Source organism: Pteropus medius, unplaced genomic scaffold (assembly GCF_902729225.1).
Source record: "Pteropus medius unplaced genomic scaffold, Ma_sr-lr_union100, whole genome shotgun sequence".
Classification (NCBI taxonomy): Eukaryota; Metazoa; Chordata; class Mammalia; order Chiroptera; family Pteropodidae; genus Pteropus; species Pteropus medius.
The window spans coordinates 37702307-37716680 of NW_024340849.1; the positions used below are offsets into that span (position 1 = coordinate 37702307).

A 14374-nucleotide genomic window follows, 5' to 3' on the forward strand; every position below is an offset into this window, starting at 1 on the left:
ACTATATTATGGAGAACGAACTAGAGAACAGTAAGAGTAGAGGAAGAAATGCCAGGGAGGGCTGTCTTATGCAAGCAGAGATGGTGGCTGACTCAGGAAAATGGCAGGAGGATGGAGAGAAGTAGATGAATTCAGGAGGTATTTAAGAAAGAGTCAACAGGACTTGGACAATGATTAGATGTTGGGTTTAGAGAGAGAGGAATCAAGAAAAACTCCAGTCTTTCTGGAGCATTAGGAGACAATACCCTTAGCCAATCAGTGTCTTCTTCATGGTGGACATCATAAGAGCAGAGGTGAAGCAACTTAGATTGACATGAAGGAACAGAAGACAGGCAACTTTTGATGACTATGATAGACTGGTTTGTCAGCTAATTGAGTGACATATGTGAGACACCTAGGCATTGTAGAAATAATAGGGGTAAACGGATGCCTCTCCGAGGCCTAAAACTTTTGCACTGGAAGGTAAAAGAAAATTCAGGAAAAGTAGATTATGATATTACTGTTACCTTATTTGTAACCAAATGCAAGTGAAGCCTGGAGGAAAATGGGTACACAGCTGAATTCCTGAATTATGCCAAAATGCACTGTATTCGAATTACATATATGAAAGCCTTATTACAAAAGTCTTTGCCACGTAGCCCATGATAGAAGAAATTTTCAGATACCAAAAGAACATGCACTGATTGGCTCTAATGACAGAATGGAGCTTCTCTTAAGAAATACATTTTAATCAAAAGCCGTAAGAAACATTTAGTGCTTTCAGCCATATTCTATTATTTTAATTAAATTTGTTGGAGTGACATTGGTTAATATTACATAGGTTTCAAGTATACAATTTTACAATACATCATCTGTATATTGCATTGTGTGCTCACTACTCAAAGTCAAATTTCCTTCTGTCACCCGCTTTACTCTTTTCTACCTCTCCTCTCCCTCCTTCCCTCTGGTAACCTCTAAACTGTTGTCTGCATCTATGAGTTTTTGTTTGTCTTGCTCATTTGTTGCTTTCACTTTTACATTCCACATATGAGTGAAATCACATGGTTCTTGACTTTTTCCATTTGACTTACTTCATTTAACATGATAGTCTCAAGATCCATCCATGTTGACACAAATGGCAGTATTTAATCTTTTCTTATAGCTGAGTAATATTCCTGTGTGTGTGTGTGTGTGTGTGTGTGTGTGTGTGTGTGTGTGTATACCCACACACATATACATACACCTCATCTTCTTTATCCAATCATCTATTGAAGGACACGTGGGTTGTTTCCACATCTTGGCCACTATGAATAATGCCACAATGAACATCAGGGTGCATATATCTTCAAGGATGTTTTCAAATATTTTGGGTAGATACTCAGAAGAGGGAAATGCTGGGTCATATGGTAATTTTATTCTTAATTTGTTGAGGAAACTCCATATGGATTTCCATAGTTGCTGTACCAATTTACAGGCCCACCAGCAGTGTATGAGAGTTCCTTTTTCCCCACATCCTCTCCAACACTTACTGCTTGTCTTGTTGATGACAGCCATTCTAACAGGTGTGAGGTGGTATCTCATTGTTGTTTTGATTTGCATTTCCCTAATAGCTAATGAAGTTGAGCATCTTTTCATGTACCTGTTGGCCATTTATATGTCTTCTTGGGAGAAGTGTCTGCCCATTTTTAAATTGGATTTTTTGTTATTTTGTTGTTGAGTTGTATGAGTTCTCTACATATTTTGGATATTAGCCTCTTAATAGAGGTGTTGTTTGCAAATATCTTCTCCCATTCGGTTGGCTGCCTCTTTGTTTTGTTGATGGCTTCTTTTGCTGTGCAGAAGCTTTGTAGTTTGATATAGTCCCATTCGTTTATTTTTATTTCCCTTGCCTTTGAGGTCAAATTCCTAAGACCAAGGTCCATGGATTAGTGCCTATGTTTCCTTTTATTGTTTCAGGTCTTATATTTAGGTCTTTGTTCCATTTTGAGTTAATTTTTGTGTATGGTGACAAACACATGTGGCCTTCCAATTTTCCCAGAACCATTTATCGAAGAGGCTTTTTTTCTCCATTGTATGTTTTTGGCTCCATTGTTGAAAATTTGCCCATATATATGTGGGTTTATTTCCGGGTTCTCAATTCTGTTCCATTAGTATGTGTGTGTGTTTCTCTGCCAATAGCATGCTGTTTTGATTTCTGTCTCTCTGTAGTATAATCTGAAGTCAGGGAGTGTGATATCTCTGGCCTTATTCTTTTTTCTTCTTGGCTATTCAGTCTTGTGGTTCCATACAAATCTGACGATTTTTTGTTCTGTTTCTTGAAAAAATGACATTGGGATTTTGATGGGGATTGCATTAAATCTGTATATTGCTTTGGGTAATACAGCCATTTTAGCTATGTTGATTCTTCCAATCCACAAACACAGAATACCTTTCCATTTCTTTGTGTCTTTTTCAATTTCTTTTAATAATGTCTGGTAGTTTTCAGTGTATAAGTCCTTTACACTATTTGTTAAGTTTATTCCTAGGTATTTTATTGTTTCCATTGCAATTGCAAAATAAATTTTTTTCTGAAATTTCATTGTTAGTATATAGGAATGTGACAGATTTTTGTACACTAATTCTGTAACCTGCAATTTTACTATATTGTTTCTAATAGTTTTTTGGTGGAATATTTAGGGTTTTTATATAAAAAATCATGTTGTCTGCAAAAAAGTGACAATTTGACTTCTTCGTTCCCTATTTGAATGCCTTTTATTTCTTTCTCTTGCCTGGTTGCTCTGGCTAGGACTACTAATACTATGTTGAATAACAGTGGTGAGAGGGGGCATCCTTGTCTTGTTCCTGATCTTAAAGGAAAAGCTTTCAGTTTTCATCATTAAGAATATTACATGAGTTTGTCATATATAGTCTTTACTATATTGAAGTACTTTCCTTCTGTGCCTATTTTATTGTTTTAATCATAAATGGATGTTGTAGCTTGTTAAATGCTTTTTCTGTATTTACTGATACATGATTCTCATTTATATGATATATCGCACTGATTGATTTATGTATGTTGAACCATCCTTGTGCCCCTGGAAATCAAACCCTGCTTGATTATGAAGTATAACCTTTTTAATGTATTGTTGTATTCAATTTGCTAGAATTCTGTGTAGGATTTTTTCAGCCATATTCTAAATACCAAAAACCAAGTAAATAAGCAATGTCCTAAATAAGTGGTACACAGTTCATAACCTAAGGGCATAGTACTTACATTCTTCTTAATTTTATTCTTGATTGTTTCAATTACTCCAGCCTCCTCACTTTCACACAGCTTTTCTGTAGTTTTTAAGTCATCACATGCCAACTGCATTTTTTCTTCCTCAAATGTCATCATGGCATTCTTCCATGAAAGAAATAAGGAAGAAATGAATGAATCGGTGTGTGAAGATTTAGGTCAATTTATTACAACAAAACTCCAAACTGTAAAAACATTTATTTGTTGCAAGTAAAAAAATGAGAATATTACAACATACTCTATTCATTTTTAAAAATTATAATCTCAATATGAAGTAGGAATATACTTCTATTACATCAGCATAAAAAATACATGGTAATAAATTTCCTTGCAATTGCTGTTCTACAATTTTTTTGTTATAAATACAATAACAAAAACCCTGTGTAATTTCTGATTGGTCTACTTAATTCAGTTTTTGTAACAGAGTCTCACTGAAAAGTACATTCTACCCACACACAGATCCCTGGCTCCATCAAGTATTGCACAAAAATGCTAATGAAACATCAGCTAGTAGGTGTCCTTTGAAAACCAGTCTTTTCATGAACAGCAATTCCAATGGATTCACTTATAAGGAACTCATATTATGTTGTCCACAGTGAAAAATTCCACTGACAGCTTGTTCCAAGCACATGATCCCGATTGACTTTTTTCAGGCCACATTTTACTGGGTAGGGGCAAAACCTGCTACTTTCACCCAGTAGATCTGAGTTTTCTGAGATGAATGGGCAGAGCCAAGATACCAGGTTCTTAGAAGGCCCTAATGAACTCATTGTATGTACTTCTCCATTCCTTATCACATTCTGCCAGCCTCATCTTGGCATTCTGGGCCTCCTCAGTACTTTAACCTACTTCTCCGGTCTAGCTAAACCTAACCATAGCCACCTTTGCCTAAATCTCCCCACCATACTCTTTTTCCCAACCAAATCTCAACCCTGCTACAGTCGTCCTCCCCACTCGCCTCCCACACCCAGCCAAGCCTCTGGCTGTGTCTCACTCCTGTTACAGTTCCCACCCACCCAGTACCATTCTCCTTAAGGTGAGGAGCTATGTTTTCTTGCAAACAGTATGCCTTAAAAATTTGTTGTATTACCTGGAAATGAGAGAAAATAAATAGCTTGAACGAAAATTCATGTCACCACAAGCTAGCCTGGTGCCTGTGGCTGGGTGCTGTCAGGGTGCACACAACATACCCATTTGCTGACATCTTTCTAAATCTGGAATCTAAATGCTTTCACCATTTACTTCTCTGAGTCTCTACTCATTACTTTTTTGCTATTATACAATTCTATGATGTGTTTTTTTTTAATTATGTGTTTGAAAGTAGTTTATATGAAAAGTGTTTCTGAAAAATAAAACCATACACTTTTTTACATTGCCCAGTTTATTTTAAAACCTAATTGCAACTTATTCCCTCAATTCCTAAATAAATTACACTTAAAAATGCTATAATAACTAACAAACTTGAGCTTTCTGCTAATTTGTCTACATTTTCTCAATAATTTTAGAGCAAATCTTTATTATCTGAAGTTTGACTTTTTTAACTCTAATGTAGCTTTAATTTTTGGAAAGATCTTTCAATTACATTTTTATTTAAAATGGATTTTGGTTGGGAAAAACAAAATATAAGATATAAACATTTTATTTTTAACATTAGGAAGGAAGAGGATATCTTATAGGTGTTAGTTAATAGTCAAGAACTTTATTCCAGTTTTAAACTCCAGAAGATCTTTCACAATAGTATATCTATATAGCTAGTAGCCACTAAAAGACATATGTAATCTATTCATCATTTCCTTCATGCCAATACCTCTCCCCATATTGACTTACCAAAAAACTGACAAAGCTGGCTCCAAAACTCATTAATGGGCTATGATTTCTGTTAAGGAAACAAAATAAAATTATTTTTATTGTGAACTTTTATTTTAAAAACATTTGCTATATCAGGATCACAATATAGTCCTAATAATTGGATAGAAGTTAAAGTTTTCAAGCAAAAAGGTGAAGAGGCAAGGAGGTTCACATCTGTCTGCCAAGATAGTATCTGCCTCTGCTTCTTCAAAGCTAGGCAAATGTTAATTCAAATCATAAGAGACTGCCTTAGTAAACTAATCCAACATCTGCAAAACACATAGCCAAGGAAAGACAATTAATAACCATTTTAAAAATGCAAAATGTATTCAAAACTTCACACACAAAAAACAGAGTAGATCAAAAGGTTTTACCACTGAGTTAGACGTTGCAAATTCACTTAGCCCATCCAAAGAACCTTAAGAATACCTCCCTAGAGTCAGTCAATTCCCCACTGGGAAGCAGTCATTATCCAATTTTATATGTAAGCCAAATATGAAACCAAATCAAACTAACATCAATTGAATTTAAAGAATATAAACTTTCTGCTTCAAATTCACAACCAGCCCCCAAAGCTCTATAAAATTGAACTAAAAGGGAAAACAGTTAGAATTGCCTTCTTAAAGAAAATAATTTCACCAATTTTTTATTAAGTAAATAATACATGCTCATGATTTTTAAAAAGGCAAGAATGATGTATTAGTCAATCCTCTATTGGAAATTTAGTTTGTGTTCAAAGTGAGTGTGTGTTTGCTTGGGGCATGGGGAGTGAGTATGTGAGGGAGAACATGCACATTAATATGTATATACACATATATGTACATATATACATATACCCCCTGCTCAGATGAACATCTTTGTACATACATCTTTGCAAGCAAGTCCAAATATATTCACGGGATAAATTCCTAGAGGTAGCACTGCTGAGTCAAATGGTATGCACATCTGTTTTTCTTAGGAGTGTGATGTAAGAATGGGAAGGGAGGGAGGGAAAGGGAGGGAGAAGGGGGTATCAGGAATTCCATTTGTAATATTAACCTTCTGCTATAAGTTTTTACATCTACTTAGTACCTACTCAGTTTCTACAGTGAATAATAAGAGCTTGTTCACCACCACTTAATAGGATAAAGTTATAAAAAAAATTAGGACGGTCAACTCACTTGTGAAGAATCCCCCACTAGCACTCATACCCATAAACCGAGCTCAAAGAGCACACCTATCAGCGCACGGTGAAGTCTGTTATCCCTACATCCTCCAACCAGAACAGCTATTAGTTTTCTCATTCAACGGCTCTACACAGACATACCATTATAGGCTCCCATCCCACTATATAATTTGGTTTGTATATCAGCGTCCCCTCTGGAAGGCTATTTTCTGCCTCATCTCTCATTATCATGCCTTACATACAGAGGGCATTCGACACATATGAATCAGTGAAGAAATGAATGACACAGACTCCGCCTTTCAGGACACTTCTCAATCAAGTGATCATTGTGGCTTTCTCCTTTTCCCTTTCCTCGCTTATATGTTTACACTTTGCCATTTGAGAAATGAAAGAAGCTAAAACCAGGGCCTAGTGTTCCTACATGTGCTTCTTGTTCTTGACTAAAATTAGGTTTCTGAGAGCCATGGCTATTAATTATTCATGGTACCCTAGCCAAGCCCTTAGTACTTCACATACCTAAATCAGGATTTCTCAACAGTGGCATTCTTAACGTTTTGGGCCACATTAATTTTTGTTGAGGGCTGTCCTTTGCATTATAGGATATTCAGCAGTATCCTTGCCTGCTACCTACAAGATGCCTCTCACCTTGCCTTCAGAAACACAATTTTTGCTAACAGGACAAGTGCTATCCTCTGCTCTGCCCAGTATCTCAAAAAATGGGCTTTAAGGGGACGAAACTGGTTCAGTAGTCTATTTTTCTTTCTGAAAATGAAGTAAATAATATCAACAAAGGAAAAAGTTAAGTGTGCGAAGTCATTCATTGCAACATTGTCCAAAATAGGGAAAAGCTGAGTTAAAAAAAAATTTTACACTTGGGTTTAGAAATGATTTATTTGATGTGAAAACAAAAGTATGCAACAAAAGTAAAAATAAAGTGGACTAGATTAAATAAAAAACTTCTACACATCAAAAGACACCATCAACAGTGATAAGGTAACCTATGGAATGTGAGAAAATGTTCGCAAATCATATGTCTGATAATGGGCTAATATCCAGACAATATGAAGAACTCCTACACCTCAACGGTGACAAAAAATTCAAAAAGTGGGCAAATAACACGAATAGACACTTCTCCAAAGAAGATATATAAATAAGCACATGAAAAGATGATTAACATTACAAATCATTAGGGAAATGCCAACAAAAACAGCAATGAGATAATACCTCACACTCATTAGGATGACTACCACCAAAATAACAGAATAACAAGTGTCGGTGAGGATGTACGTAAAAGAGAATGCTTGCACACTGTGGGTGGAAATGTAAAATGGTGCAGCCACTATAGAAAACAGTATGGTGGGTCCTCAAAAACTTAGAATTATAATCACCTCTCAGTATCCACAGGGGTTCAGTTCCAGGACACCCTGCGGGGCCAAAACCCACAGATCCTCAGGTCCCTTATATAAAATGGCGTAGTATTTGCATATAACCTATGCCCATCCTGCCATATACTTTAAATCATCTCTAGGTTACTTATAACACCTAATACAATGTAAATGCTATGTGAATACTTGTTATACAGCATTTTTAGGAGACGACAAAAAAGTCTCTACATGTTCAGTTCAGATGCAACCATCGAAGGCCTAACTATGTAGTACACATCAGCAACAAGGTAACTTTTTTTCCAAATATTTTTGATCTGCCATTGATTGAAAGCATGAATATAGAACCCATGGGTATGGGGGACTATACCATATGATCCAACAATTTCACTTTTGGGTATATACCCCAGAGAACTGAAATCAGGAATTCAAACAGATGTTTGTACACTTGTATTCTAGCAGCATTATTCACAAGAACCAAAAGGTGGAAGCAAACCAAGTGTCTACAGAAAGACAAATGGATAAACAAACTATGGTATATATATATATATACACACACACATACATATACATACAATGGAGTATTATTTAGCCTTAAAAAGGAAGAAAATTCTGACACATGCTGCAACATGGGTGAACCTTGAAGATGTTATTATGCTAAGTGAAACAAGCCAGATACAAAAAGAAAAGTACTATATTATTCCACTTATCTGAGGTACCTAAAGCAGTCAAATTTAGGGAGACAGGAAATAGAATGGTGGTTGCCAGGGGCACAGGGGAGGAAGGAATGAGGAGTTATTAAGGGGTATAGAGTTTCAGTTTTGCAAGATGCTAACAGTTCTGGAGATGGGATGCACAATGATATGAATGTACATAACCTTACTGAACTATACTCTTAAAAATGGTTAGAGGGTAAACTTTGTCATATTTATTTTTCACAATTTAAAATTTCTGAAAATGGAGAAAATCTACAATAAAATAAATGCCTCATAAAATCTTCTGATAGAATATTATGGCCTAGAAAAATGCCTGACCAAATTTAATGTAAAAACAAAAGTTCTGTTTACATTACAGTCAATATGTATCAACAATAAAAAATGAGTATTTGTTGTGAGGGGCAATAAGATTAAAGGTTATTTTATTCAGTGATAGATGCGTGTTTGTGAGGAGATAAACAGTCACGATTAAAACTGCAGTAATCATCACCTCTGTTTCAGTAATAAAACCACAGACATTCTCACTACTTTTAGACACCTCTTACAGAGAAAAATACATCATTTAAGTCAATTTACTTGTTCTCAATACTCCCTGTGATATAGCTGTTGCTTTGGTACAATTTCTCAACAGAATATATCATCCAGGCAAACAAACAGAATAACAGGGCAATTCAATAGCAAAACAGCCAAAGCCTGCTACATGGGAGTGAGTTATTCACTCAGTGACAAGCTAAAGCCTCACTATGCCCAGCTGTGACCTAGGGAACCATTAACACAAGGCTAATAAACTGCCCAAAAGAAGAGAGAGACACATATGAGGTGAGTCTCACAAATAGTTTTTGATTGTTAACCAAAAACAAATGCAAATGATCTGGGCATTATTTTTATATTATCTGTGTAAGAAAATAAAATTTTAAACGCATCCTTTTCAAAATTATTGTTAAAAAGGCAGTAGGACATCAAATAGAACCATACACTGTCTTGCCATTTGAACTAATTATCTTATTTACATATCTTTTTCATTTTTAACAATCTTCCCTTTACCTAGCGGATTCCTCTCCGCCTCCTTAAGAAAAATAATTAAAAAGCATTATAATAAGGAGTTTAATGAAAGCTTAAAAATTAAAACATGCCAAAGTCACTATTAAATAGATAAAGCCTTGAAGTGTTTAAATTTCACAGAACACTGGCCCCTGAACACAGAATTCCCTTAAATTGTACTTGTGCTTCTTGGCCGACTGGCTCAATTTTTACTGCTTTGTATTTCAAGTTCTCTGAGAGGACACTGTGTTAACAAACAACAGACAAGATTAATCTGGTTCTTCTGCAATAAACTATGTTTCCCAAATATATTGAACTTACTTTTTAATGCCACTCAGAAATTGGAAACTATTCTGGTGAATTATTTGGAGGCCTCAATCTTAATTTGAAAATGCTACAGCTATAATACAGAAAAGATGTCGGGTCCATCAGTGTCAAAGAGCATAGTTTTTCTCATTCACCGACCAAAGAGACAGAAGCATTTATCTTTACTCATACTGTGAAAGCAAGAAAGAACAGCGATGTTTTCAGCACCTCGTCTCTGCAGCATTCATTCAACAAACGTTTTTTAAAAAGAGCATCTGCCATGTGCAGAAAAGGGAAAGGTTCCTGTGAAGTGATGAAGGAAAAACTATAGACCACAGGTCTAGGAATAAAAGTACTCTCCCTCAGAGGGTGGTGAGGAAAATAAAATGTGAAAAAGGTTCTTTTAAAGCATTTTTCTTGACATGACTTACAATAGTTATTATTTTTCAAAAGGAAAAATCTAATTATTCTGAAAGCATCTTAGTGAAAAAAGTACTACAAATGCTCCCTTTATGTGCCACATATATCACTCCTTAGGTCTCACACATGATCGGAGAGCACTGGTAGAACGTTCCCTTTTGAAGCTTGTTATGAACCAGATTACAATATAAAATTCATTATTTGCGGTCTTTCTAGGAAGTTAAATTCCTTCCATAGGAATCCCAGTGGATGTATCCCATTCACTAAGTATCGTCCCCCCAACAGGTCTGTGAGTTAGGTGCCCGGCTCCTTGCACCCCACTGCTCCACATCTTCTAATTCTCCATGATAAATTTTCAATTTTAAAGCAGCTTCCCATAGTGCACAGCCAGCTCTGAGTCTGCTCAGTGAAGGAGTAAAGTGTCGACTCTACCCAAGGCAAATGATTAGAAACATGATTAAGAAATCGGGCCCAACGCAAGTTATACAATTTACTATAAAGATTGAAGAAATCATGGATGGTTTTCTAGGTTTTCCCTTGCCCCCATCAACAAAGTTATCTAAAAGAAAACTATACATTTTTAAAACTTTTTAAAAAAAACAGGATATTTAATTTTAAGCTCACATATCCCAGTCATAACCAGATAACATTCTCCAGTTTAAAATGAAAATGACCTGTTTATACATGAAGTTATAGAAAAAATTCTAAAAAATCTAATCTTGTTTCATCCATCCATTCAAAATATATTTGATGAACACTAAATATGCAGCAGGCACTATGCTATGGACTGGAGATACGAAGATGAAGAACACTCATGCTCTTCACGTTGTCTATACAAGTCCAGTTGGGTTGCTAGAAAAAAAATATTCCAGTAATAATAAATAGTGATGGAAAGTGAGTAGATGCTTGCTCATTTTACTCACAAAGTCATCTTCCAAAATCAAATTTAATGAAATATAAAAAAGGCTACTTGCCAACTATGATATCCTCTTCTTTAGTGTTTTTCAAGAGAATAAGCCCAAAAACTCTTTATTACATCTCTATAAATTTTCTGCAAAGCGCTTATTATTATTTGATACTTATCTCATTTGTTTGAATAAATGGATGTTCTTTGTGAATGGGAACCCCATTTCTGCTATGTGCCTCTGTCCTGACCACACAGGACACAACCCGTCATGTAACAGGTCACCAATACATATCTGTTTAATAAACCAACCATCTCCTATAAAATCCACACTTCATGATGGACCTTCCCCCACAAGTCGAAAAATTTACCCGATATAAGCCCATAAAAACTGCTTTAAGAAAAATAATTTGTTTGTTCCCTTTATCAGAAGATAGCAGTGAGGAATTTCATAGAAAGTCTATTCTTTTCAGAAACAAGTCAAAGCATGATTCTTGGCCAACTTTTTATCTGAAGGACAGCATGTCTCCAAAAACACTGATCACCACATTTAGTTTATGACTATTTGATTTATGAGTGTTTGGAATAGGTCTGGTCTTCCACTCAGACTTATATTTACATGTGCCCACCCTTCTTGGGATTTGCGAGTCTTTAGTGTACCACCAGCTGTCCCCAGGGGGACCCCACTTCAGGTCAGGGGCACCCTCGGGCCAGGAGAGATGCCAGCCCTCAGGAGTAGTGGCTGTGTGTGCAGCAATGTCTCTACTCACAGCCACTGGAATGCCTTACCATTCATTTTAATTGCTTGTGATGTGGCCTTGCATCTTATCAGAAAATGACCCTGTAATTCACCGTCTGGTGCCAAGAAGCCATGAAAGACTCATCGGAAGCAGTGACGCCAACAGCTTGTAACAGAGCATGGGAGAACTTCTAGGGGCAGGTTGAGACTCTTGGTCTCTTATCCACAGAGTAATAAGCAGGCGCCTCAACAGTCTGTATCTTCCTACAGCTTGAAGTCCTAATTATCTACAGGTGGATAATTAATGTCACTCTACACAGCACTCTGGAAAAAAGTCACTAGGCCCTTGATCCTTACTTCCTACAGATGATTGCTCTGATTGATACATTTCTAGGACGTACATACTTTAAGAACGCTTCCCCTGCATATACTAAGATACTCCTCAAAACCACTACGGTAATTTAAAATACAGGTTGGTTCTACAACTGCATGGCAAAAACACGGTTTCACTTTTTAGGCTTGTCTCTGGTATCCCACAAAGAAAAAGCCTGCAAATTGATGGCTATGCCCTAGAACTTGGGGTGGAGGGAGATTTGGGGAACAACTATGAAAGAGAAATGGTGAACAGGACAGAGGACACGGAGGGCTCAGCCTGAGGTAGGAGGCTGGGGAGTCGAGAGCCGGCTGCCGGGAGGGCTGAGTGCTACCCCTCAAGAGAGTCCCAAATGCTGGCCCAGCACACAACCAGCCAGGCCTGTGAGGAGGGAGATGTGAAAAGGCTGAGCAAACTGAAAGCCAGAAAAACTTTGACCCCGATTTCCCATCTTTCAACGTCTAAAGAATTTGAGTTAGAATTAACTGGTCTAATTAACATGACAGACTATTTAGTAAGTTGATATTTAGGGTATAAAATATCTACATAAAAATTAAGTTTGTCTTGAGACAAAAACAGGGAAAATAGAAAATATTTCCATTATATTTCCTTTTCCATTATTACTGTCCTATAAAATTACCAAATCAAGATCAAAAACTGAGAAGGGAATATCAAAGCTCTCTTACCTTGGGTTTTGGCTCATGGGGTTCCCCTGCCTGAGTCACTGACCTTCTACTTCTTTCCTCACTAGCTCCTGCTCGTCCTCCAGGCCTCAGTCCAAAAGGTGCTGGTTCCAAAGCACCCTCCCCGGTCGCTCAGCTCAGACTGAGCCCTCCTCTGGGCTCACACTGCTCCTTAGCCTTCGCCTTTCAGAACATACCAGTACTACCCACATACTAGTACTGCTTTCCCACCAGAATGGTGCCTAGCACAGCACCTGGCTTCTAGAAGGCCTTCAATGAGTACTTGTTGAATAAATTAATGAACGAGTGAATGAGTCTCCTGACAAACAAATGAGCAGAAAGAATAACTAGAAGAAGAGAAAATGATATCTGTATGTTGAACAGTAAATGTGGCTATGTGATAGGTGAAATTGTTTCTATTTCATTTCTTGTCATAAAGCTGTTTTTCTGAGTGAAGTTCACTAAAATAGTAGGTAAAATATGTCTTTATTGAATGAAGTTAATGAATAAGGAAGGTCAGATCTTTTCCATGCCTAACAAGCTTCTTCTGAATACAGGATTAATACTTGCAGAGTTTCTGGAATATACAAAATACTTAAAATAATTTCCTCCCCTTATTGTAAGCTCTCCTTAAAACATCATTCTACAAGCATATTTCTTGAACTGTTCACCTGTAGAATTCTAAAAAATATTTATAGTGACATTATAAAGGCAGTTTCTAAACTAGGGCTTCTTTTATGACATAATTATAAAATTTTCTCTTGAGTTAGCAAACATCTTAAGAACTACATAATCTTGTATTGATATGTTCATTTTATAACTGTATTTTAAAATAGTAACAATTTAAATAATTACCTGTGGTTTTCACAAAGAAAATATCCTATAATAGAAAGTAACAAATCTATTTTTTACCTAGAATTATAGTCAACCCCAGCCTAAAAAGAACTTCCTGCATTTGAAAAGCTCGCTTAGAAAAAAACAAACTCAAAACAGCAATCACTGATACTTCTCATGAAAGTAGTATCTTAAAAGATAAATACCATTTTAATTTTTTAATAAACAATTATAATGCACAAAAAGTAATAGCTACTCAAATAAAGTTTACACTAAAATTAATTGCTATTCCAGAATAACAGGTAGAAAAAAGTTTCTTGTTTTAACTAAAAATTTACATTTAATTCAAATGTTCATCACATCATTCTTTTTAAAACAAGTAATTCAAATCAAAATGGCAAAGCCCTTTAATTTTCTACTCATACTGGCATGACTTCCTTCAGGCTATGTACAGCCTTGCATAAATGGAAAAGGGCAACAAGTAAAAACACTTCATTTATTTAAAGAAGTCAGAAATAGGGTACTTCACTGAATTTAACAAAATCAATTCACCCTCACAAGCCAGTACTGCTTATGCAACTATTAATGTTTTACTTATAGTTTATCAAGGATTTCAAAAATGCAAAACTTTGTAACATATTGTGTAAAGTTCACGTACATATTTGTTTTCCAAATTCACTGAGAGGCGTTATCAGACCACAAAATTA

The 14374-nt window shown here is 36.0% G+C and overlaps 1 protein-coding gene across 3 annotated transcripts in view; it reads right to left on the bottom strand.

Moving 5' to 3' along the window:
• The window catches only part of TTC39C (tetratricopeptide repeat domain 39C), an 87309-nt gene that overhangs the window by 46620 nt on the left and 26315 nt on the right, over nt 1–14374 (bottom strand). For all 3 annotated transcript variants that reach the window (XM_039844361.1, XM_039844355.1, XM_039844371.1), the window contains 2 exons: nt 5084–5132; nt 3233–3361 (listed from right to left, as the gene is read on the bottom strand). In XM_039844361.1, the coding sequence (XP_039700295.1) occupies nt 3233–3361; nt 5084–5132 (178 nt within the window). The remainder of the gene's footprint in view (nt 1–3232; nt 3362–5083; nt 5133–14374) is intronic.